Source organism: Panicum virgatum, chromosome 9K (genome assembly GCF_016808335.1).
Source record: "Panicum virgatum strain AP13 chromosome 9K, P.virgatum_v5, whole genome shotgun sequence".
Classification (NCBI taxonomy): domain Eukaryota; kingdom Viridiplantae; phylum Streptophyta; class Magnoliopsida; order Poales; family Poaceae; genus Panicum; species Panicum virgatum.
Window position 1 is genome coordinate 43,832,959 of NC_053144.1, and position 25,073 is coordinate 43,858,031.

The 25,073-nt window shown below is 42.5% G+C and overlaps 2 protein-coding genes and 1 long non-coding RNA gene across 20 annotated transcripts; 2 read left to right on the plus strand and 1 right to left on the minus strand.

The window, feature by feature from the left end:
- The first annotated feature begins 1,992 nt into the window (after positions 1 to 1,992).
- LOC120651559 lies at positions 1,993 to 12,380 on the plus strand. Of its 9 annotated transcripts, none has more exons than XR_005666226.1 (19): positions 1,995 to 2,347; positions 2,435 to 2,609; positions 2,856 to 3,164; positions 3,269 to 3,358; positions 3,794 to 4,240; positions 4,328 to 4,435; positions 4,675 to 4,805; positions 4,891 to 5,023; positions 5,139 to 5,505; positions 5,690 to 6,186; positions 6,309 to 6,488; positions 6,573 to 6,731; positions 7,371 to 7,445; positions 7,954 to 8,098; positions 8,845 to 9,038; positions 9,554 to 9,763; positions 10,615 to 11,260; positions 11,404 to 11,500; positions 11,952 to 12,380. XR_005666226.1 is itself a non-coding variant. In XM_039929080.1 (18 exons), exons 1-17 carry the CDS (start codon positions 2,148 to 2,150, stop codon positions 11,251 to 11,253), a joined length of 4,059 nt encoding a protein of 1,352 aa, XP_039785014.1. In that variant the 5' UTR covers positions 1,995 to 2,147; the 3' UTR covers positions 11,254 to 11,260; positions 11,404 to 12,380. The 9 variants fall into 9 exon arrangements, 4 of the variants coding, with proteins under 4 accessions (XP_039785016.1, XP_039785017.1, XP_039785015.1 ...); XR_005666227.1 differs by having other exon boundaries at positions 11,977 to 12,380; XR_005666228.1 differs by having other exon boundaries at positions 11,999 to 12,380.
- Positions 12,381 to 13,413: 1,033 nt separating this feature from the next.
- On the minus strand, positions 13,414 to 16,907 carry LOC120651560 (probable plastid-lipid-associated protein 3, chloroplastic). The gene is made up of 3 exons (XM_039929084.1): positions 16,171 to 16,907; positions 14,225 to 14,420; positions 13,414 to 13,929 (listed from the first exon to the last, which is right to left on the minus strand). Exons 1-3 carry the CDS (start codon positions 16,785 to 16,787, stop codon positions 13,612 to 13,614), a joined length of 1,131 nt encoding a protein of 376 aa, XP_039785018.1. The 5' UTR covers positions 16,788 to 16,907; the 3' UTR covers positions 13,414 to 13,611.
- A 784-nt stretch (positions 16,908 to 17,691) lies between these two features.
- LOC120651562 lies at positions 17,692 to 20,508 on the plus strand. 10 transcript variants are annotated; one of them, XR_005666239.1, is made up of 5 exons: positions 17,885 to 18,028; positions 18,207 to 18,351; positions 18,649 to 19,731; positions 19,887 to 19,936; positions 20,042 to 20,457. It is a non-coding gene; the product is annotated as an uncharacterized LOC120651562 (long non-coding RNA). The 10 variants fall into 10 exon arrangements; XR_005666241.1 differs by having other exon boundaries at positions 18,649 to 18,841; positions 18,939 to 19,936; XR_005666237.1 differs by having other exon boundaries at positions 18,649 to 18,750; positions 18,842 to 19,936.
- Positions 20,509 to 25,073: the final 4,565 nt, after the last annotated feature.

The following is a 25,073-nucleotide window of genomic DNA, read 5'->3' on the forward strand; positions in this document are numbered from 1 at the left end:
CTCAAATCCGCACCCGCACCCGCAATATGCGGGTGCGGGTCCACCCACGGGTGAAATATCAGACCCGCATCCGCATCAATCGGGTTTAAAATCCGTGGATACCCGCATCCGCGGGTGGAATTGTCATCCCTAATCAGAAGAGAGAGTAGTCACCAGCGATAAGCAAATCAGCGAGCTATTTTACTTGGATCAAGAGAATGAGAGAAGACTAGTGCACATATAAACTCCTAACAAAAATATGAATGGATAGAGTATGCAAGTATCTACCATGCAAAATTTGTGATGCAATTAAAACATGTGCAATGAGAAATAAAAAAAGAAATCAGCCTATAAATAGTAGCAGGCTATGGATATGAGATGAACAGTTGCAACCCGCACTATTGACACACTGATTTCTTTTTTTTGTTGCATCTTGTACAAGCTTCCGTTGCATCTTAATTTTTGCATGATGGTAGAATATGACATGAGCTATCCATTCATATTTTTGTTGGAATTTTTTTGAGTAATGTAGATGCATATATTTGAAATGGTAACGCAGTAACACAAGTGTTGTCAGCCGGCACAGGCACGGAAGGCAATGGGGGAGAAGGGAAGAGCGCACGGGAAGCAAGGGGAAACAGGCAACAGGTGGTAACACGTTTACACGGCGAGGTATCGGTGGCCAACATGCAACACGAAAATGTTCGTGGGGGCAAGGGCGACTTTGTAAACCTCCTGCATAGGAGAGGTACGCGCGGGTGGTCAGGACAGTGTTTCCCGAATAATTTTCAGAAGGCCTCATCCGACCGTGCAGTAGCACATGTGCAGGAAAAAAATAGAATACAAGGTTTAGATCTTAGCTTAGTCGTAGGAGGTGTTGTGTGTGGTGTGAGTGGGTGTGTCACATGTGCAGAAAAAAATAGAATACAAGGTTTAGATCTTAGCTTAGTCGTAGGAGGTGTTGTGTGTGGTGTGAGTGGGTGTGTGTGGTGTGCGTTTGCTGCTGAGTTCAGATACTACAGCCTTGTATTCTAGTTAGAGCCTCTCAAAAAAAAAACCTCCTGCATAGGAAAAACACGTCCCACTGCGTGCAGACACACGGCCATGTGGGCACCAACGAATGAAGGGTGTATTGCATCATCTAAACTAACACGTATGTGCACGTGTTACCCATGGACCAGGATGGTGCAGAGGCTCTCGTTGGCCTCCGTTTGGTTAAGTGACATGGATGTACGTATGCCCTTGGCCATGGGGAAGCTAGAAATCTTGGATGCTTATGCTACCAATAGTTTTTCCAATTGGCCATGGATGGAGAATTTCTGACGTCTAGAGGGCGATGAAGAAGATCTCTTTTGCCGTCTTGCGTGTCTGGACTAAAGAAGGAAGGAAAGAATGGGCTGCCATGAAAGGACTACAATGTAGTTGTTTTTATCTAGTATGTTCATGTGTTTGCAGTTCCGATTTGGTCATGACCATGGTCTCATGGTGCTATTGAGATACAAGTCTAGAACTTTAAAGTTTGCTGTCATGTTCAGTGCTACCAATTTTGTCTAGTACAATTGAACATTTGGATTTTATGATTCATGTTAAAATGTCAACTTAAGTGATGCTCCTTAGACTCAAAATACTGAAAACATATTTGTGTTCATCACATTTCATAATTACCATGTTCCTGTGCACCAAATATTTGTATTTTTCAAGGTTTTTTTTTGCAAATTGCTATTTGCCATAGCTGTACTATAGGCTATATCCTTTTTAGTGGCTGCAAAAAAGATGCTGCTATAGATATAGCGCGCTATTTAAAACTTCAATGTTCCACCAGGCCAGTTATCTATGCGTATATGCTTGTTTGGACATTGGAACTCGGAAACCCTAAACGTGACTGCTAATTGCACTTTCACGTTTAGTTCACGTATTTTTGATTTACGTTTCCCTACCCCCACACACATAACCTTGTGATTGCCACAGTTTACGCCACCTTCTTCCTCCCCCGTTTCTCCTTCCTTGTCGCTTGGCACTTTGGCAGTAGGCGCTTCCAGAAAAACCCCAAAGCATCTCTTCCCCGCTCGACACACCTTGAACCCTGGCGACTCGCTGGAAGCAGGCAAGCCCGACGCACGAAGCGATCCCACAGCTCGGCTCCTTGTCCCCGCCAGCGGCCGATTTAGATGGAGATGGCGGCGGCGGCGGCGGCGGCGGCCTCCGACGAAACCCTAGCTGCCGTCTTCACCCAGCTCAAGCCCCACACCGTCGCTATCCTCGACCTCCTCCGCAGCCGCCGCGCCTCCTCCAGCTCCGCCTCCTCCCTCCGCGAAATGGCCGCCTTCCTCCGCTCCGCCCCCGCCCCTGCACTGCAGCTCTGCTTCGAGTAATCTTCTTCTCCACCTCCCGTTTTTCTATTCTCGTGGTTTGGGTTTGGGCCTGCTAATTTGTGTTTATTCCCCTCCCCTTTCAGTTATACAGTGTTTCCACTGCTGCTGCTCCTGGATGCGGCGGTGCAGTGCAGGAAGCAAGGCAATGCAACGGTGCAGGGTGCTGGGGACATTGTCATCACTGATGCGGTCGCTGAAGCTGGGCTGGCCTGCCTTGAAGTGCTCCTCACCAAGTGTCGCCTCACCTCGGTCAATCAGGTCAGGCGCTTAATTCTGCTCTAGATTAGCCTCATCTCGTGGACCCCTTATCTACAAACTGCCAGTTAGCTGCTTTACTGAAACCTGGACTGTGGCGTGTAACTAAGCATCATTTGATTCGGCAGTTGATTTTTGGACAATTGAGTATCATATGAAATGAATTAGGCACACAATGTGGATTATGTTCTTCCGGGTCGAATTTGCTTAGCTACATCTGTAACCCTTGCTTTTTTTTTCCATCACTAGATGGTCGCGATGCTGAAAAAATTGACTTCTGGGGCTATGCTTTCACCTTTGGAGGCTTCAGAGGAATTCCGCAGTGGAATCATAAGATGTTTCAGAGCCATGGTTTTGCAGTTACAACCATGCTCTGAGCGGTCTTGTTCTTGCAAGCAAGCAACAGTGTTGCCTACGACCTCAACCAATACAAACTTGGAGACCGGGAGTGTAGTTTGCTCAAAGCTCCATGCACATCCAGAGGAGTGCCTGCTTGCATTCCTTCAGTCTCAAAATGCTTCAGCTGCGGTGGGACACTGGCTCTCACTTCTTCTACAGGTATGGCGTCCATCTGAATATAGTGTGTATCCATTTCTTCTCGGGAAAATGACTTAGCTTTAGTTCTAATTTATGTTTTTTCCTTTTTTTTCTTCATACGGAAGGCATCAGAACTTGAGGCATCAAGAGGGCACCGTGGAAGTGCAGATGTCAGAAAGGAAGCATTGCATGCTCTCCGCATTCTTATTGCCAAGGTGAGAACTGAGAAGATCCATAGATGCTCTTGTGATTCAGCAGGAAGAAATGCTGAAGCATAAGCATATCATTTGTTACCACTTTCCTTCTAGTATTTCTTGCCCAACAACACCTGACACAACATAGAAGAATGAAATAGACTGAAGGTTCAAAAAATTAAATTAGTGGGATAATAATCAATCTCCCATATTCTGCTCATTTTTAAAAGCAAAAACAATGAATAAGTTATATTGTTGTGTATACTTAGTTTCATATATGCGATAGCAATTTTCCTCTTATTGCATTAGTAAGAGAATCAAACTCGTAGTTGTGCTTGGTACGTCCTACTTTACTCAATTCTTTTTTTATCTTTTACAAGCATAATTCCTTCTGCTGAGGCTGTTCTTTTTCTTGTCCAGCATGCATATAATTCATTTAACTCGTTTTCTTGTTAGGTAGGTTCTGCTGATGCACTTGCCTTTTTCCTTCCTGGAATTGTCAGTCGCCTTGGAAAGGTTCTCTACACATCTAAGACTATGATTAGCGGTGCTGCTGGGAGTTCTTTGAGCATTGAGCAAGCCATACTTGGATTGACTGAGGCTTTGATGATAGTTTTAAATGACAAGGAAAATTTTAGTGCACTTGATACGGCTATAAAGGAGGATTGGGCCCATTCTTCTGGTGGCGGCGATTCAACTGAGCATGTATTGCAGATGCTTCGCCAATTACCAACGAAAAGTCTATCTGAACAGATAGGCCATGATGAAACTACAGATGACTCTACCTTCTATGTCAATAATTCCTTTGCTGATAGAAAGGCACTACATGTGAAGCGAACCAAAAAATGGCTTGAGGAAACAACTAGTAATGTTGATAAGTTGCTTTCTGCCACATTCCCACATGTATGTTTTCCTTCGTTTGTTATTGTATAGTTGAAAATAAGATGTAATTCCCTTAAGTAGGCTTAATATTGTGCCAATTTTTTGCAGCTTTCTATTCATTCATCCGAGAAGGTGAGGAGGTCAGTGGTTAGTGGTGTAAGGGGGCTTTTGTCTAGTTGTGGCTCTACATTAAAGAAAAGCAAGATGCTACTTGTGGTATGTGAATTGTAATATTTTTGTCACCTGTGAGAGCATGAATGTATTTGACCTTTGATTATGCTCACATATTTTGCAACTGTGTTATTCATACCTTTGCCTTTGTATTCGTGGAAAAAATATATCTTTTCCTTTGTTAGCATTCTCCTACTTGTTGCGTGTTCTAGAAAAAAACATTCTCCTAGTTGTTGAGTAAAAGCTATATTTGTTTTTTTAACTTCACAAATATAATATTGCAGGAATGCGTATGTGTTCTCGCATGTGATGATGCTGCAGCTGTGTCTGAGGCTGCACAAGATGCTCTCCTTTATCTTTTCAACCAGGGTCACAATTTTATTACAGAAAATGAGATTTCTGATATTTTTACCAGGTCCGTGCTATTTTCTTTTCTTAAATGATCACAGTTGATAGTGGCCTGTGAGAGCATAGTCCTAACTGTTTTTCATGTTAAGCAGGCTAGTTGAAAGGTTGCCACAAGTGGTACTTGGAAGTGAGGAGACAACTGCTCTGTCGCATGCTAGGAGGCTTTTGGCTCTGACATTTTATGCAGGCCCTCAGTTTCTGATAAATCATCTTCACCGTTCTCCTGTGAGCACCCACCGACCCAAAACCCCCCTTCTGGTATCCTGGCAGTTCAGATGTCAGATGTTCCTTATGTGATGTATGATTCTTCTATTGTCATTGAAATTGATTCCCCTGGCAGGTTACTGCTGCTCGTTTCTTTGATTGTTTGGGTTTATGCATAAGTCATAGCTCACAGTTTTCTGGTTCCATGGACAAGTTAATTGTATCAAAGCCACTGTCTGTTGGGTATCTCTATTCTGTTGCTGAGTTGAAGAGCGGTGCCTATTCTAAAGATACGATTAACAGTTCCCTGCATGCCACATCTACATCTGCAGCCTCCTCTAAAATATCTGTTATCCATGATAATGGTTTGTCAAATGCTGTACTTGGTACAGTTGAATATGAGTTGCCCCATGTGCCACCATGGTTTGTTCATGCTGGCAGTCAGAAACTTTACTTGGTTCTTGCTGGAATAATTAGACTTGTTGGTCTGTCAACAGTATCAGGTACGTAGTGCCCTACTTCTCAAATTAATGATTCACTCTCTTAATATGAAGATAGGCAGCTCTCCTGTGTGTTTGAGAATTTTTTTTAATGATTTACGGGCTGTTCCACTTGACGCATTTTATGATGATGCTGTTTTTATGCTTTAATTGTGGCTGATTGTTTTTATTTGCTTATTGATGCTAGGGAAGGAAACTGCTGCATCCTTATCTCCTTTTGTTGATATTCTACTCGATCACTTCAGGAGGTTGAGCACTGATCTGCGATCCAAAAATATTTACAGAGATGGTTTGGACAGGTGGTACATGAAAAGTGAAGCTGGACATACACTACGCAAGGCAAGTTCAGCTGTTTGCATGCTCAATGAGCTCATATATGGTCTGTCAGATAGATCCCTTGGTATGTTTTTACAACTGTTCCAGAAGAGATCAGCACAAATGATAAGGACAGCTCATCAGAATGATCAATTGACTGCTTGTGTGGAACATAATGAAAGAAAAGTCTGGGGATTTAATGAACAAAAGGACACTAAAGACAATATTATTCATTGCATTGGCAGTATTCTGCATGAATATGTATCTCCAGAAGTGTGGGATCTTCCAACAGAGAAGGATGTTGAGCTATCCCTAACAGAGTTGAACTTGCCATTGCACTTCTACCGTGATACCACTGCATTGCACACGGTAATAATGAATAGTCGTAATTTGAATTGGAATTGTTTCACTCATTTTGTTTTGCTATTCTGTCTAAATTATATCTATTTGGAAAATATTGTCTTCTCAAGTTCTTTGGTTTGTGGTTTCAGGTGATGCTTGAAGGAATTGGAGTCTTGGGTGTTGTTCTTGGTCAAGATTTTGCACGTAGTGGGTTTATGCACTCTTCCCTTTATCTTCTGCTCCGTGAACTTATCAGCTCAAGTGCTCAGATAAGAATGGCATCAGATGCTGTCTTAAGAGCACTTTCTGCTGCTGGCGGTCATTGTTCGGTAATAGATTGCCTTATCTCATGCCATAATTTGTTTAATTATCATTATATTTTGTATTTAAGATTTGTCTTCCCGGTTGTACAGGTTGGCCAATTTGTTGTCGCGAATGCAGATTACATTGTTGACTCCCTCTGTAGACAGCTGCGTCACTTGGACATGAATCCTCATGTCCCTGATGTTCTTGCTTCCATGCTGTGTTACATTGGTGCTTCTCGTGATATTTTACCATTCTTGGAAGAACCGGTATGATGTAGGGCGGCTATAAATCTCAAGAGTCAAAATCTATGGTTTTTTTATGATTTTTCTTAAAAATATTTGGTGGTGCTTCTGTGCTTTCTCTGTAAGAAAATTGTGCAATTTGTAAAGCCCAATACATCAGCCAACTCAGCACACCGATGGACACTAAACTGTTCTAGAAGCCGACCATTTCATCCCCTTCGCCTATGTGTAGGCTTGTTTGGACTCATTTTTTATTTCGTAGCACTGCTGGATTGATAGTAACTTTAAGCTCTGTCCAGTGTGCATGGATGGCCCTGCTCTTAATTGCCAGTCATCCCATGATTTTTTTTTCATTGTCTTTCCATCCTTGTTCTGGACCTTGCAAGACTCATATCTGTATCCAATTACCACGCAAGACCTATCTAGAAGTAATGAGTAATCCAACCATGCCCTGCTTGTGGAAACTAAGTTTGTCAAGTACATCGCTAGTATGAAGCGGGAAAACTAAACCATGCCAAATTACTAACCAGGCTTTGCAACAAAATAAATCAAAGTGACATATAGGGATGATTTATGCATTTTTTTCTTGGATAAAAAATAACCTAGTTTTGCAAGCAAGTTTCGTCCCTGTGATTTCATCACGATGCATGTAAATTCTTACAGATGCGAGCAGTTTCATCTGAGCTGGAGATACTTGGCAGGCATGACCACCCACATCTAACTGTTCCATTTCTGAAGGTATTATTGTATAGTCAGGATTATTTGAGCTTATGCATGTGTTCATGGTGGTTGTCTGGGGTTGCAGCCTGTACCTACTTAGCATTTATCTCTAACATGAATCCACCAAGTTTGGTGCCTTCTCAAAGCTGGGTTTGTGGAGGCTTTTGTAATATTGGTTATTTGGTTCAAGTCCACAAGTTGGCATGGTAGTACAGTAATACACTGACTTCTTCCTACTCTTAACAAAATGATCAGTTATGGTTACTTATCTCTTAGTTAAATAATTATATGTGAATTCCTCAATTTTCTCATTACATTGAAATTGTATGCAAAGTCAAATGCAGATACCCATTAATTGATGGTAATATTGTTCCTCATTGGTATGTTTAAGATCCTATTTCTAGCATTATACATGTACTTGTTTTCATCTTCTTTATTTTCTTCATAGTGTGCTTGTGCATTGCTGATGCTTCATGTTTTATTTGACTTAGTAATTTATTTCCATGTTCCTTTTTGGTTTATCTAGGCAGTTTCTGAGATTGCCAAGGCATGCAGACATGAGTCTACTAGTCTGCCAGATGATGCACAATCATTTTATGTGAAGGTTAGTACAGAAGGGCAAGAAGTAAAAACTATGACTGAGAAGAGAATGGAGTCCCGTGCAACTTCTGGTAATTGCTTGGCAGGACTCATTCTTATTTTTCAGCATGTCCAGCAGCTATTATAGTTCATCAAAATATTAGACAAATGATCAATAAGCATATAGGTCCACCAGTCATCATTGGAATTTGTTTCCTATTTTCTTTTGAATTATCTGCTGATATTTGATAATACATGGTGGAAAATATTTGATCATCAATGTATAGTACTCTTTCAAATTCCTTGTTGAAATTATGATCCATCATTTGTATAATGCTATGCTCTCACTCATTCCTTTTTTACTTGTTTTCCTATGAAATTTTGAAATATATATATATATATATATATATATATATATATATATATATATATTCTAGTGTAGATATATAAACATGATGGTACTCAGTTAACATTTAAAAGGTTTTTTTTACCGTCACCCCTTTTTTTGGTAGCTTGTGTCAACTTGCTTGGAAATAAAAGGCTTTGTCGTTATTGTTGCTGTATGGTACTCTACTAACATTGTTCTAGTTTTTTCCTGCGACTCCAGTCCTCTTTATTCATGTTCTAGTTGCTTATCTATATCTTCCTGCCAGTTTCCTTACTTTCCTATGCAACATTTTATGGTTCAGCCTCAACCGCTGTCTCCCTGCAAAAAAGTGTTTCAGTCTTTCTATATATTTCCCTTTTTGCACTTTGTATTTAATTTTTCAGATTTACTTTATTCAAGGTGGCTTCGCGCTGTAGTCTCATAATGCCCTCTCTTTCTTTATTGCATCAGAAAGAATGAATGTTGATGCTCAACCTGATTTAATGAGCTTGGAATATTGGGAGGATTTACTTTGTAAGTTAAATGAGATGAAAAGATATAGGAGAATAGTTGGATCACTTACAGGCTCTTGCTTGTCAGCTTCCACCCCACTTCTCTCTTCAACTAAGGAAACAGCTTGTCTCGTGGCCCTTGATGTTGTGGAGGTATTTTTTTTTTGTTAATGAAATACTGATGAAGTTCTAAGTGTGAAAAATTTCGGTCTTCTACTTGGAAGGCAAATACCGCCTTATTTTTAGGACATTGTCTTTTTCTGTTTTCCTGTGGTTCCATTGTTTTATTTGCTATTCTTTTCAGCCATCATTTGTAAAGATATTCCAAATATCTGTTTTGTTAAGTTGGTTTATGTATGTCATTCTCTGTGTCAAGGAATGTCTAGCTTAACTGTGTGCTTATGCAGTACCCCATGGGATAACTATGTATGTTTTCCAATTTCTGCACCAATGGGATATCACTGTAATTTTATCACCCAACTGCTTTTGCAACCTTGTTACCTGGTGCCGTAGTCCATAATTTCTGATATCATTCTATTAAATATTGGTGAAATTACATTCACTGGTAGCATATGCCTGCAACTTTCATGTTTCATCCCAGTGAAATTATTCCTGGCAGTTGTGGCAATAATAATAACAATGATAATAATGCCATCTTCTGTCTCCAGAATGCTATTATATCTATCGCGAAGGTCGAAGAGGCTTACAAGTGTGAAAATCGAAGCAAAGGAGTTATTGAGGAGGCTATCCAGTTTCTGTCATTTGATGAACTTGATGGTACAGATGCCTCCGAAGATGTTGATGAGAATCGATTACTCCCAGCTATGAACAAGCTATGGCCTTACTTGATTATCTGTCTAAGGAACAAGGTCTCAGTGGTATGTTCTGTCACATCTGATTGTTTTCCATTGTGTAAGTTGTATGTTTTCAGTTGTCTTACTTGTTTCTTTATTTCCACCATAAACAATCATAGATAATGAAACGACACGCAACTCTCCTGCTTGTTCAAGAAAAATAACAATCATAGACAAGCACAAACAATATTTCCTATATTAGCCTCTGACCATTTTTACTGTTGTCATACATTGAGGTTGTCCATCAATGTTAAATTCTAATGCCTCCCTCGCACAAAATGATGGTATAGGGCTTTTCATCTACCAGAACATGTTACATGTCCAACTGATAAGCCACTAATCTGCATGTGGTGAAGGGACCTCCTCTCCCTTCTCTTTTCACTTAGTTTCTGGTGCTTCCCGTTATGTTGGTGCACAGTATGTAAGTGATGCACACCTGAATTTGGTACAGCAGTACAGCACATAATGTTGTTCACTTTATAGCTTCAACTCCTTTATTCTTCATATCTTCCATCATAATTTTTTGAAGGTTCAGTTCATTTGTATTCTTTGTAGTCGGAATAAGTGTCTTCCTGCTAACTAAAACATGAGATTCTGTCGTACTCAAAGTATGCCCTGGTTAGACATAATCTATATGCTTGAGATTGTATCAGGAAATTGTTATGGTCAGTTGGGACATCTAATGAAGTTTTGACGCACTAGTTTATAAACAATAGATTCAATAGTATTTCTATTTTCTACAACTCCTGAACTGTGAACTTTGTTTTGTTTGTTGCTTTATTAGTCTATGTACCTGCTTTTGCTCTAACTTCAGCCTGTGTGTACATTATGTTCCTTTATGTGATTTCTGTGCTTACCAGACTGTTGTTTTACAGCCGGTTGTTAGAAAGTGCACCGAAGTATTGAGTAGAGTGATTGGTATATCTGGTGGCGATTTTTATGTACGCCGGTTTCATAAGGATGGACATATTGTTTGGAGGTTGCTGGCGTTATCTCCATTCCGAAGAAAAAGAATGTCAATGATGGATGAAAAAGCAATCATTTTACCATATAGGGATACCTCGCTTACCTCGGAGGAACCCATGTCTGAGATCTCCAGTCAAAAAATTCAGATTGCAGTCCTGGACATGATCGCTGCAATATCTTCCAACAAGAGAAGTGCCATTGCATTAGAAAGTGTACTAAAGAAGGTTTGTGGTCTTGTTGTAGGTATCGCCTACAGTAGTTTGACAGGTTTGCAAGAAGCTGCGGTAAGGGCATTGGCAGGCCTTGCCTGTATGGATGCTGACCTTGTCTGGCTTCTGTTGGCGGATGTTTATTACTCACTAAACCAAAGGGATATACCTTTACCGCCGAACCAAGATGTGCCGGAGCTATCAGATCTTTTGCCTGCACCAATGTCTTCGAGAGAATACCTATTTGTACAGTATGGAGGCGAGGGTGTGAGATGTGATGTAGATCCGTCATCTGTTCATGAGGTGTTCAAAAGGATGCAGGATGTGGTTCTAACGTGAAAATCAGGTGATGTTCACAGTTCTCTCCGTCCAAGCTACCCTAAGAGGCTTGCTGTTGCCACGTTTAATTATTTGAGAATTCTACTTTGGTTTCCATGTTTCTGATCCTCCCTTTGTTTAATTATTTGAGAATCCTACTTTGGTTTCCAGGTTTCTGATCCTCCCTTTGTATATAACCTTGCCGAGGGGATTTTGTATCACTGCTGGCAGTCCGCCCGTGTCAGCATTTTGCAACTACTGGAAAATGGTGAACTTTTCAGTCCCTCTCTGCGAAATAGAGTTTCAATCCATAAGGCAATGAAAATGGAAGAAACTTGCATGAGCAGGAGAAGCAAATTACCAAAGATAACTATAGTTAGACAGTTTATGATGTGGAGATCTTTGTAGAAGCCATTTAAAATTATTGAACCTACCACATGCTTAGGCCCATTTTCGTATCTGCATCAGTCTTGTTTCCCTGATTTTGTATGTGCTGTACTTCACACGTCAGAAGCACACACATGAAAAAGACCAAGCACACACATGACAAGTCTTTCACTATTCACTTCTGTCATCTGTTACATTTTTTTAGCATTTTAAGGTAGCAGTGGTGTGCTTTCTTCATAATGCATATATATTGTTAGCTAAATATATATCTTGTGTATTGCTAGCATAAAATTTCTTTTGACAAAACTCTGGTCCAACCTTGAGTGCCCCAGATTTTTCCCCCTTGCAAAACATCAGGAATGATGATGAACTGAACCAGGGAGCATCTTTGTGGTCTCACTATTGGGTAGGTCATTGGCATTATGCTCGGTCGCTGGAATCAGTGTAGAATGCAATCTGTTTCTATCAAGCAATCACACTTGACATGTGTGTAAATCATGGACACTGTTCTCAACAATTTTGTGAGCAAGGAGCAGCAACTCGGAGGGATCAGGCTACAAATTACGACACAAGGGAAACTGGAAAGAACGGGATAATGTTCTGATTGGGATACTTGTGTAATTATATCAAGCAAACTGTATCTCATGATGGAGTTTAGTCGTGTAAAGAGGAAGTTAGATGATGTGTATAAAGCCATCTCTGAGCTGGTTCTTTCCGTTTTTGAAGCGTTTTTTTCTGGGTCTGGGATGCCCGTCAAAATCCATCGTGAAGTATCTTGCTAGTTGCGAAAACAAAAGCTGGAATCTCGTGTTAACGTACTGTCGGTTCCCTCGCTTCTGAGACGTGTATGAATCACGGATATTCCTTCCGTTAACCCTAGTCGCTAAAATAAGAAGTTGAAATCTCGCCACTGAATATGAATCACGTGTACCTTGATTTTCTTTTGATATGTCAGCATTTTTTTTTGAGAGAGGGATACGTTTGTCTTTCTGATTGAGCATCTCCAAGAGCATCCGTAAAAGGAATTAGATAGGTAAATGTATCCAAATTGTGGCAAAAATCAGATCCAACAACCTCTCAATTTTTTAATCCTCACTATCTCGCTAGCCATCCGTGGCGCCCCGTTAGTCATCTTTGCCGAGCTCTGTCACATCCTCATCTCCTCCCGTGCGGTCTACTTGCTCCTTGCTCACCGCTACGGCCTTCCTCAGCTAGGACCGAGCTCCCGTGAGGCGTCCCCAAGCAGCCACCCCGACCCCTCACCCCTACCTCGGCGTAGCGACGCCACCACCGTCCCGAGCTGTTGCATCGCCGACAGCCTCCTCTCGACCACCTCCGACCTTAGCTCTTGCAAACCGGTCGCAGGTGAGCCATTGATGCTGTCATGCCACCTCTCGTCTATGGCCAAGCCCTCCATCGCCGGGAATTTCATTCATACCGCCACCACCATGCCTAAGGACTACACTGCAAGCCCCAGGTTCTTTCTAGGGTGTTCAGTGCAAAATTGCGGGATCTCATTTGAATTGTATATTCTCAAATTTTGCCTAGTTTGTTGGTTTCCCTGCCATTTAGGAGGCTCCATATTTTTTATAGGGTTGGAAAAATTCTAAATTTAGCTAGGAGAATAGTTATTCTCTTGGAAATGCTCTATAGAATTCTAACCCTTTCTAGCTTCTCTCCACGTCAAGAAACTTATCATAGTCCCTTCAAAAAATAATAAAAAAAGAAACTTATCATACTCCCTTCAAAAAATAAACAAAAGAAACTTATCATACTATAATAATCTATAGCCAGTTGTTTAAAATCTTTTCTTCCTTTATTGCAGAAAATTCTGTATATGGTCAATAAGCTTGTTTGATAAGCATAGCAATTGATATCTCGATGCCAATAAGCTTGTTTGATAAGCATAGGTAAAGAATTAACAGTGTTTCTGTGCAGTTCTGGCTTCTGAATGATGATCCCTTTCCTTTCCCACCGTGACCTATTAAAGATTTACAATTGATCTAGCAAAGGGCTCCCCTCTTTTGCAAGAATGAACAAGCCTCCATCCCCTCTTGAGATCCTGAAGTCTTTGTCCAGGTAGGTTGTCAGCAGCCATGACCGGCCTCTATTGTTGCCAGGAATAGAAACCTTGAGGGGTGGCTGCCCAGAAATGGAGCCTGCAATGCTAGCAAATGCTTGCTGCAACGGGTTCAGCGCCTGCTGGACTGGGCCCAGGCTGATCTTCTGCCCGAATATATCAACCTGTTCAGGTAGATCCACCGATGTTGATATCTCTGGAGGCTGAAAGCTCCCCTCCTTAAATTGGACCTGCATTCAATTGATCACTAGCATGTAAGTTTGGCTTTGTACGCATTACCGTATGACAGCTTCAATGGAAAAGGATGAAGCTAGCAACCCAAAAAAATACCAGAGGAAATATTAGCCTATAGTGTCCGTGCACAAGTATCAACTGAGACAATATTGATGATACATAAATCCACCACACTATCGCAATTCTAATTGCAAGCAAGCGAATCAACAACTGCTGTTGAATTCTCCCCATAATAAATGGACAACGAATCCAAATAGAGTAGCATGATATTGATGGCTATCAATTCTGTACCTCTATCCTTGATGGACTTTGAACCTCAAAAGAGGCAGTTGCACTGAATGAAAATGATGCAAACGGAGTCGTAAGGGTTGAACCATTGACAATCGTCATGCTTTTAGAGTCAATTTCTTGGGATATCTGCTTTACTTTCACAAAAGGTGTTGCCCCAGCAGCTAGAATAGGCAGCAGCTCAGAATATGCTGTATATCTGCAAGTCAATGATGAAACACGATAAGACAATCATTTTATCTTGGGAGAATTTAATTGTATCAAGAAGCTACCAAAGCAAAGCACCAGCAAACTCAATGATTACAACCAGGACACAGTGACATGATTATCCAATAATCCATCATTTGATACTTCCTTGAACAAGAGGACACTAGCCCTACTTCATTTAAGGTTCCATAAAATGGTCCATCTGATGGCAACAAGCATCTCGAACAAACCAATAAATAGGTAAGCAGCAAACAAAATTCTAGTGGACCCAGAAGTAACGGTTTCCTGGGTCCAATAGAAGCCCTAATTTTCAGTTGCGGCGCCTCTCAGAGATGCCTCTCAGTGATGCTCAGTTGTGAGTACAGAGGCCAATCTATTTGGACCGCGTTAAAGCGCGATCGGTCGCGCGGTCGCCAATCGCGCGACCCGTCCGAAACCTAGCAGAAAACACAACTATACTTATTCGGCAGGGTATACAGCATGTTGTACTTGCGTGACACATTACAACGGGAGTAAGTAGTTGGCTGACATCAGCTAGTTCTAGAAGCTTTTTTACACAAAATTGGGGAGTAAGTAGTTGGCTGACATCAGCTAGTTCTAGAAGCTTTTTTACACAAAATTGCTTTCTAAAAAATATTTTATCTCCTTCGTACAAGCTCCAATTTGAATACCGATTGCACTGTTGTGTTCTACGTGATGAGACGGTCAAAACTAGATCCCACTTGGATATATTTTGAAGATGTTTTGCACTAGTAGCAAATTGCTATATGTTATGTACAGAAGTTGCCAAAAAGCAAAAGGTTTCATGCACATGAGTTGTCACATATATAAGATATAAGTTGCTACACGTATAAGATAAAAATTACCATATAGTATTAATAAACTATAAAAAAATTAAAGTTGCTACAAAACCATAATTTGTTTTAAACATAAGTTGCCATAAACAAAATATATCATATACATACTGTAAATTGTCCCAAACATAAAATGCCATCTACAAAAGTAGTAAAAAAAGAGTAAGTAGCAAATTCATAAATTTATATACAAATTATCATAAAAATAAAAGTTGTAGTATACGTAAAACAAAAGTTGCCAAAAAACGACAACTATTATACATTGCCGCACATATAACATGCAAGTTACTGCAAATGAAAATCGATCATATACTCATACACATGAGTTGATACAAAAGAATAGTTGTTATACACATAAGTTGCAATAGAAAAAAGTGCAAGTCATCACATAAGCTGCCACTGGTATACGTTAAAACATATGCAAGTGGGGTTTTGTTTTGTTCATCTCGTCGCATAGAACATATTGGTGCAATCAGTTCTCAAAATAGAGATAATATAAAGTAGATAAATATTTTTGTTTCACGCTTGCTGGGCACATGAGTATTGGACCTGTGCACATGCATATGGGGTCTCTGGGTCGTGAGCAACTAGGTTCAAGGCGGAGCAAAATCTAGCACGTGGGGGTTGTTGGGCCGCAGTTGGCGGGCCGCCGGCGCGCAGTCGCGCGCTCGCACGTTAGCGCGATCAGTCGTGCGTAAGCTTTTTCCAATCTATTTGTACAGGTGCATTCCGAGCAAATAGTTCATCCCCAATAATTACAGATTCCAGTCGACCCCCCAATCATTTCAACGATATCGATTATTGCCCCCAAATCATGGACCGATCAACTTGCTGGAAGCATAGAACAGAACAATAATTATAGCTTTCGGCATAGCATGAAGAACTCACATGAGGATCCAGTTGCCGTCAAGGAGATCCGGCGCCTCGACGGGTGCGGGCGTGGGGTTGCTCGCCTCGAGCTGGGTGACGAGCTCCACGACCTCCCCCCTGGTCTCCGTGGACGCCCGGAACCCGAGCTCGGAGCCGTACACCGTGTCCACCAGGCACCGCTTGAGCTCCTCCCTCCTCTCCGCCTGCTCGTCCACCTCCTCCTCCGCGGGCGGCGGCGGCGGCGCCGCGGTCTCCTCCCCCCACTCGTCGTCGGCGGCTGGGCTAGGCGGATCCGCGGCGGAGGGCGGCTCGGGCTCGGGCTCCCCCGGCTCGCCCCACTCGTCGGCGACGATGGGGCGCGAGTTGCCGTCGTCGTCGTCGCGGCCCCACTCGTCGTCGTCGACGGGCGGGTCGGGCTGCGCGGGGGCCCCCGGCGGGGAGCGCTCGCCCCATTCGCCGGGGACGTTCCCGCGGCCGCGGCCGCGCCCGCGCCCGGTGGCCCCCGGGGGCCGGCGGAGGCGGAGGGTCGAGGTGCGGGACCTGAGTGTGCCGCCGGCCCGGCGGGCGGCGGCGGGGTCCGGGGAGAAGAGGGGGAGGACGGAGGCGTGGGACGCGGCGGCGAAGAGGGGAGCCATTCGCTTGCTCGCCTGGCTGCCGATTTCAGCTGGGGAGGAGGCGAAGAGATGCAGCGGCCGCTCCGACAGGGCAGGCCCGGTCGAGGGAGCCCATCCCCGCAACAAACAAGTGGAAGGAGTAGGAAGAGACGCGAAGAGAAGTGAGAGGCGCGCCTGCGCCACGTGTTTTTGTCGGGGGGAATGGGGATATTATTTGGGGTTTGGTTGGGTTGGGCCTGGCCCAGGTCCCTCTCCATGGAAAGCTCCTTTGCTGTTTTGGGCCAGGATGATTGAGTGCCCAATGGGCTTCGCCAAGGTGGTGACTGGTGAGAGATAGATCGGATCGTCCATCAGGTCGGGTCGGGTTCGGGCCGGGTCAAAAGAAATCATCGGCTCAGAATTTTCAGCCTGAGTCCAGCCGGGGTAAAATCCGATTTTCATGGATAATTTTCAGGTCGGGGTAGATTGGGTAAGTATATTTCGAATTTCGGGTTAAAAATTTCAACCCGAGCCCGACTTATACACTCGTCAGATCAGGTTGGGTTTTCTTCGGGCAGGTCGAATTGGATTTTTCGGGTTGGGTGGCTCATGATCAGGTCTAGTGAGAGATAGAAAATATTCATTTTATCTCCCTCAACTATCGCAAATCATATATTTATGTACGCTATAAATTTTATACTTATTATATTAAAACTTGTTGAAAGTGATAAAAATTAATATAATAAACTGCAGACTCAAAGGAGACTCATGGGTACCCGTTAACTTGATGGGCATGGGTTTGGGAAAAAAAACAAAACCCGTGACGGCTAATGAATATTTTAAAGAGCATGCATTATATTTGCGAGCATGGGTTTGGGCAAGCAAAACCCAATGGGTTGCCATCCCTGCTCAGCATGTGAACGATGTTCTACGTATGTACTGCGCGTACGCCAGCGATGCGCGGGTCTGCGGCCAGCCGGCGGCGCGCGGGCGTTCGGCACGAGCGGGCACGTCTAGGTGTCCTCCTCCGCGGCCGGCGGCGGCGGGACCCCAGACCCGCAGCACACCGTTTCCTGCCTCGATGGGACGCGGAAGCTGGACAAGGACATTCTGGAGCACGATTGGAAGCCGCAGGTGGAGCTGCGGCGGCTCGTGCTGAGGGACGCCCTCGAGGAGCAGGGGTTTTCGTAGGCTGAGATCAATCTACACGTCGAGGAGGAGCGCAAGGCCGCCGAGACCGAGGTGGCGGCGGGTGAAGGCCGGCCTCGTGCCCAGGGCGAAGGGTACGATGCTCGTTGTAATGCTTTTCAAGCTGCCAGGACAAGAAGAAGGCCGTATGATGATTATCTTTGTTTATCATCGTATTATTCAGTATTGAGTATTGCCTTTTGTTGTTTTGTTGTTCATTATTGCAACTGCGTTAGGCTGCTTCGTGCTAACATTTGCCAAATTCTTTTTTAGGCATCGGAGGCAATTTGGTGTGCGGCCAGCTCAAGCTCTTGCTCACAGCAGCGTTGAGCGGACCGAGGAGAATGCTAACACTTGCATCTCGCTATTCCTGGGATTCCTCCGCAAGCACCTTCTCTGTGACTTTGCCGGCACATAGGTAACCACAACGACAATCTGCCTTACATGCATCAGTTGCCTGTTGGTGGGTGGTACAATGTGTTCGAAAGGAAAAGGGATGGGCACAATTTGATGTTCAATGCACCTGAATTTGCTGAAAGTTTAGATATTTTTAATAAATGTGCAAAAATTAGAAATATTGCCTAACTGCTTATTTATTACTTGCATTCACAGCATAATTACTACATTGACTTCAATTCAACGATCATTAGTACAAATGAAATCTTCAGTTCGATGCAATGCTCTCACCATTGAAATTGTTACTTGTTCAAAACAGTGATACACAGCTGCTCTTATTTGTGCAAGAACCAAACAGGGTGCGTGCAGACTGCATATGTGACCTTAAGGTAGAGAGCATTGGCAATTAGTGACCAAGATGGTGAGCAAACAATCTGATCAACAGCTTTGAAGAATTTATTTTCAGTTATCTCACTAAATCACCTCTTCAATCATCAACTTTCAATGTGCAGGTCATATTTGAGCTCCTTCTATATTCAGTTGTTGCCTTTTTGTTTTGCCATATTCTTTTCCTTCTAATGAAAATTTTCCATATCCTTAACTTACAAGGTATATGAACTGATGATGAAGATGGTGTGAGGTACTGGGCGCCTATTATTCTAACTTTTTCACTCTCTTTGTGCCCTGAGGCTCCAACATCATGATCAAATGATGATAATATTTTTCTAAGACCCCTAAACCTTGTTCTTTGTCTTGTTATGTTAACAAGTCATGGTGGATATGCTCCGATGATCAAATATCTTGTGAGGCACTAGGCATGGTCCTTTTTTTCTCTTTACTGGACTTCCTACCATGCCGTGATGCTCCAAGTTTACGATCATATGATGACTCATAAAATTTCTGAAACATGATGTTCTACCTGTTCCTTGTCTCAATCTAAACTTTCATGTACCATTTATGCCTATGATGAAAATGTACAAATGTACATCTAAGTTGTTGCCTTTTTGTTCTGCCATCTTCTTTTCCGTGTCATAGTTTTGTTCCAGATCCTTACCTTACAAGGTATTACCTTACTTCTCACTCTCTTTGTGCCCTTAGGCGCCGATTATTTACTTGAGCTTTCTGATATACCAGACTTTTATATGCTGCAAATTTATTTGCATAAGTGATATATATAATGGTTTATTCTTGAACTGATTGATAAATCTGATGGTTCATTCTTGAACTGACTAAAATATATGATCAGATTTTTGCTTTAGTTGCTGTATTGGGATCCTGGTTTGATAGACATGGTTGGTTAGCTATCCCTCTTAATTTTATAATCATGTGTGCCACCACTCAAAATTGTAGGGACTCGATAATCAAGACATTTAGAATTACTGCTGTCAAATGCATCTCAGACGTATGTTTTTTCTTCACTTTATGAACTCTCATACGCCCATGTGGCTATGTATTTAACTTTTTCCATTTTGTGAGAATAAAAGTGTATCCCATTCTATGTTTGATTACATCTAGATAGCAAACTTGCGATTTAATACTCAAATTGCTTATTTGCAGGATGCTGCATATATGAAATCATTGCTCTCAGGCCTGCATTTAAAGCTATTGTAAGTCCTTGGCTCATTTTTTTTCTGAGAGATATCTATATAATTAGTTTATATGTTGGTGCAATTTGATGGTTAAGCTAAAAGCTTCATACTTTTTATGAACAGTCGATATGCATCGAGGCTAGATGATTATCTGCTCCGTTCCGGATGTGTATGCCATTTACACTGGTAAATTAGGAGTTCATACAAATATATTTATAGAGACACCTGCTGCATGGCATATATGATGAAACCTTGTCGATTTAAACCTTGTCAATTGATAGACACCTGCTGCTATAGGTAGAGAAGAAAGAGAAAAAAAAATAAAGGGTGTTGCTGCTAAATGCTTAGATTTTGTTTAAAAAGAAGGTGCATGGTACATTTATGTACATTGAATTTGCATGGATCAAGATTTTGAGTTCTTTTGGGTTTTGCAGTCGGGGGGTTTTACTTTTGTTGATGTCACCTAGATTTCAGATTAGTTTTTAGCTTAACTTGAATGTGGATATTTTAAGATCTTCGATTTTGATATGATTTGCTTAGTTTGCTGTTCTTTGCTTATCCGTGACGTTAGCACGGGCGCATTTACTAGTAATCAGAGAGTGGCGAAATGTTCGGAGGAAGGTCCGTCTGGTACGGTCGTGCCCCCAGGAGATTATTAGAGAGGAGGGGACCACATAATGTGGCCGTACGGGCCGGCGGTCCATGACCAAAAATCACATGCCTTCAGTAAATGTGTTCTGCAGTTGGAGTTAAGGGGGCGTTTAGTTCCCAAAAGTGAAAATTTTTGGGTGTTAATGTTTGATCAGATGTTGGGAGGGTTTTTCGAACACCAATTAAAAAACTAATTTCAGAACTCACGTGGAAACCACAAGACGAATTTTTTGAGGCCTTTGACCGCATTATTAGCACATGTGGGTTACTATAGCACTTATAGCTAATCATGTACTAATTAGGCTCAAAAAATTCGTCTCGTCGTGTACATCCAAATTATATAATTAGTTTTGTTATTTAATTACATTTAGTGCTTCATACATGAGTCACTCTCTCTCGCACGCACGTACCAGCGCGCCAGACTGCGCTGCGCCTCGACTTGAGCTGGACTGCGCGCTGCTAGAGGTAGCCTCACTACTGTGCCTCAACATTGCGGGCATCCAGTCCTCTCGAGATGGATCGGTGACCGTGTTTAGTTCTTCCTAAAAAAAATTTTCAAAAAAAGAGGAATGGAATACTAAATAAAATTTATTTATAAAATCTTTTTACAAATAGTTGCAACTTTGCGAGATGAATCTAATTAATTCATAATTTGTAACAGTTATACTACAATAACTTTCCTCTAATCTTTCTCTAATCGTACAGTCAAAGGCTTCATTAGCCACAGCATCTACTATAGTACCATAGTTGTGGAGATGGTTTTTTAATTAGACTTCATTTAATACCTCTAATTAGTGGTCAAAGGGACAAAAAAAATTCGCGAAAATTTCTCCACGTGCAACCAAACACGGGCGGTATCCCGTCAGCAGTATGCACGGCCTGGTAATAATAGCTTTACCCACGCACCAGTTTGCACGTACTCCCACTACTAGAAAACAGACCTCCGATACACCCCAAAAGTACCATTATGAAGATGCATGGGTACCGATTCATCTTCATAATGGTACTTTTGTGGTGGATGAAATCTATGAATGAGCCTTAGGTACCGATTGGTGTTACCATCTGGTACCTAAGGCTAGATATAGATACCGGTGGTGTGTTACAATCTGGTATCTAAGAGTCCTTCACCGATTGCTTTAAAAAGAAAATATCTCTCTTTCCATCACAAGTGTTGTGTTGGTGAGACGGTAAAAAAGGTACACACGAGGCAAGAGGTTACATGTTCGAATCTCAACTACCGCGCGCGTGCGTAAATGTCAGGTTTAATATTTTTCTTTGAAGAGAGCTTTAGGCACCGGTTATTTTACCTGTGCCTATGATCTAGACTTTTAGTCCCGGCTACGGAGTACCGGTCCCAAGGGCCTCACCACTCGGTACCATAAGCCTATTTTCTAGTAGTGTCCGTATTACATAGTCTATATCTATTTTTCATGCTGCCGAAAAAGTTCAAAATATCGAAAAATATATTTGAAAACTAGGGATTATATTAGTTTAGCACTTCATTCGTTCCAAATTATAGATTGGTTTAACTTTTTTTAGATACATAGTATTTTTCTTAGACACCTAGATTATATGTTATGGCTTGATGTATAAGAAATAAATTATACATCTAGAAAAGATGAAAGGGTCTATAATTCGAAACGGAGAGAATTTATCACTTTTCTTAAATTTATCCAATGCCAATGCGTTCTTAGCAAACGAAGGTACACTTTTTTCCCCGGTTGAAACCCTACTCCGATTCGATGGATGAGGGACGGCGACGGTAAGTGCGTTGGTGATCGATCCATGCATTTTCTAGGCGGCTACCACTATGTAGGAAAAAGGCCTATAGTGATGGGGTCATCTCTCTATGGTGACGGACATCGCGTCCGTCACTCCTACATCGTCACTGATTAGAACAGAAGTGTGACGGACATTTGCGTATCACCTATGTGACAGACAAGTGACGGATATCAGATGAAGCCCGTCACTTTTCTTGGTGACCAGGCCCCCCGTGTGAGGTCTTCGACCATCACCTTTGTCTACTACAGGTGACAGACCTGTCACAAAACCCGTCACTTATCAGTGTTTAGAAGGTGATGGGCTTCAGTTTAGCACCATCACCTTTCTTGGTGACCATGCCCCCGTATGGGGTCTACGACTGTCACCTTTGTCCAACACATGTGATGGATAGGTCACGACGCCCATCACCTACGATTCAAGATAAGTGACGGGTTGTGCTTTACTGCGCCGTCACCTGGTGAGTATACAGCAGGGACGGGTTTGGTTGTTGCCCGTCACCTTAGAATCTGACCCCTGCAAGCTGAAATTTGTTTCCTGGCTGCATCCTAGAGCACAGCTAGGATTTGGCAGCCTTCTTGTTGATCCAGCAAACACACAGAATAGAATTCAATTGATATCTCACAAAGCTTACATAAAAAATAACCACCAACTGTACATGACAAACTATATATTGTATCTCTGCACTACAAATTAATAGTACACATATACAATAATCACATGAATCGAGAGTAGGTCCATTAAAGAATTAACAGTACACATATACAATTATCAGTTCATCAGCTGTGACAATGGAAGTCACCTTTGTCGCTTATTACATCTAGAAGCAAGAAGGAGGCAAGCTTTTCTCTAATACCCAAGAGCTGCTTGTCGTCCAATTTCTTGTCCGGATGACCCCGCACGTCCTAGCAAAAAGTGACAGTCAAATGATGAGTGCTTGTACGATATATATATATATATATTGATGCAGCAAGCGGTCAGAGATATATTTGACAAAGGCTTACTTTTGCTCCTTTAAGGGTTTTGAAACTTGTAGCAAGGCGGATCATGTGTTATGCAACATAGAACCCGCATACATATCCAGGTCCTTGCTGCATGCACTGCTCAAGATGATATATATTGTTAGTACAAATATATTATTTAGTGATATCATGAAAACTTAGTATGCAGGAGGTCAGAAATATATCGGAAAATCAGTCACGTGCGTCAACTTGGTTTTTGGAAGACAGTGCTCGGCTCGAAAGGTGGAGAAAGCATTGCATTAGGCGTTATGGATGTCGTTAGCTACAAATTAAATAGGTGACAGCCTCCAAATAAGAAGATTGCAAATGTGGTAACTCAGAGATATACCTATCAATAACCGCCTTGATGCTGGTGAAGTCTCGTTGTCCTAGAGTGATGCCATCATCGCCGAGTGGTCTTAAGGAGTCTATGTACCACACTATTTTCCACTTCGGACAGATGACGACTAGGAAATAGTGGGAGCCTGTGTGGTGCGCGGCAAGCAGGGTTTGCGAAACCGTCGGGAACCGGTCTGGTTTGACCGGTTACCGGTCAAACCGGACCGGCCCGGTTTGTGAACCGGCCGGTATCAAACCGGCCATAATTCAAAATTCAAATTTGAATTCAAAAAAATGAAAAAAAAATCCCGGAAAATTCCTAAAAATACTACACGGTGCGAAGAATCTAATGATGTAAAACTTTCTCAAAAATTCGTTCATTTTAGCCTAGTTTGTGGAATTTTGAAGTAAATTCAAAAAAGAAAAAGAAAAAACACGAAGGCCCATTAAGGCCCATGGTGGTCTGCATGCTTAGATAGGGTTCGGTGTGACCCGGGGGGGGTCGCGCCCCACACTCGCTGCCGGCCTCCGGTTAGCCGTGCTCCGCGCCCGGTTGGCCGCCCGGTTTGGCCGGCTTACCGGCGCCCCCGGATCTGGCGCATACCGGTGCGCGTGGCCGGCTTACCGTCCGGTCGGAGCGGTTTACCGGTCGGTGTCGCCGGTTACCGACCCGACCGGGAGAGAAGGTAAGAGCTCAAAATTTTTGAGTAGAATGCTTGGTTAGGGCATATTTAGGTGTATGATTTAGAATATTAGATGATTTGTTTTAGGATTTAGGTTACATTTAGGTGTATGGCTGAAAAGTTATAGGTTTTATGTAAGATTTAGGTGTACTAATTTAGGATTTAGGTAAGATTTAGGTGTAGGATTTAGGATTATATTTATCTGATTGAGATGTTTTTGTTGTCCATTTATGCAGGTAGAAAATATCTGGGAGAGATACAGATGTTGTATGGGAACATGGTGAAAATCTTTATCCCGGATGGCGATGCAACTATTGTCGTACGCAGAAAGGAGGTGGTGGTGCAACAAGATTGAAGCAACATTTAGCTCACCGCAGGGCGGAGGTGGTCCATTGTAGGAATGTGCCACCTGATATGCGGGACTTCTTTCAGCGTGAGTTGGATAGGGCAAAGAAGGCAACTGCTGACCGGGCCGGAGAGAGGTTGAGACGGGAGAAGGCTGCAGCGGAGGGAAACTATCCCGGTGATGAAGAAGATGAGGAGGCTCAGGTGCAGCGTGCCATGGATCTATCGAGAGCGGAAGCAGAGTTCCGACGGGGGGTTGAACAGAGAGGAGGTGCATATGAGCGGGGAGGGGGGTAGTGGTTCGACGAGGGGGAATGTTATGCAGAGGATGTTTCGAAGGTCCACTTTGCAGAGGGA

What these genes read in the sequence shown, in the direction of transcription:
- LOC120651559 (XM_039929080.1), top strand. Translation starts at nt 2,148, where the DNA reads ATGGAGATGGCGGCGGCGGCGGCGGCGGCGGCCTCCGACGAAACCCTA. An exon ending in TTTCTGCCACATTCCCACAT is followed by an intron (nt 4,241 to 4,327) that starts GTATGTTTTCCT and finishes AATTTTTTGCAG; the next exon opens with CTTTCTATTCATTCATCCGA. An exon ending in ATCATCTTCACCGTTCTCCT is followed by an intron (nt 5,024 to 5,138) that starts GTGAGCACCCAC and finishes TTCCCCTGGCAG; the next exon opens with GTTACTGCTGCTCGTTTCTT.
- LOC120651560 (XM_039929084.1), bottom strand. Translation starts at nt 16,787, where the DNA reads ATGGCTCCCCTCTTCGCCGCCGCGTCCCACGCCTCCGTCCTCCCCCTC. An exon ending in GACGGCAACTGGATCCTCAT is followed by an intron (nt 14,421 to 16,170) that starts GTGAGTTCTTCA and finishes ATTGACTTGCAG; the next exon opens with ATATACAGCATATTCTGAGC. An exon ending in AAAGTCCATCAAGGATAGAG is followed by an intron (nt 13,930 to 14,224) that starts GTACAGAATTGA and finishes AATTGAATGCAG; the next exon opens with GTCCAATTTAAGGAGGGGAG.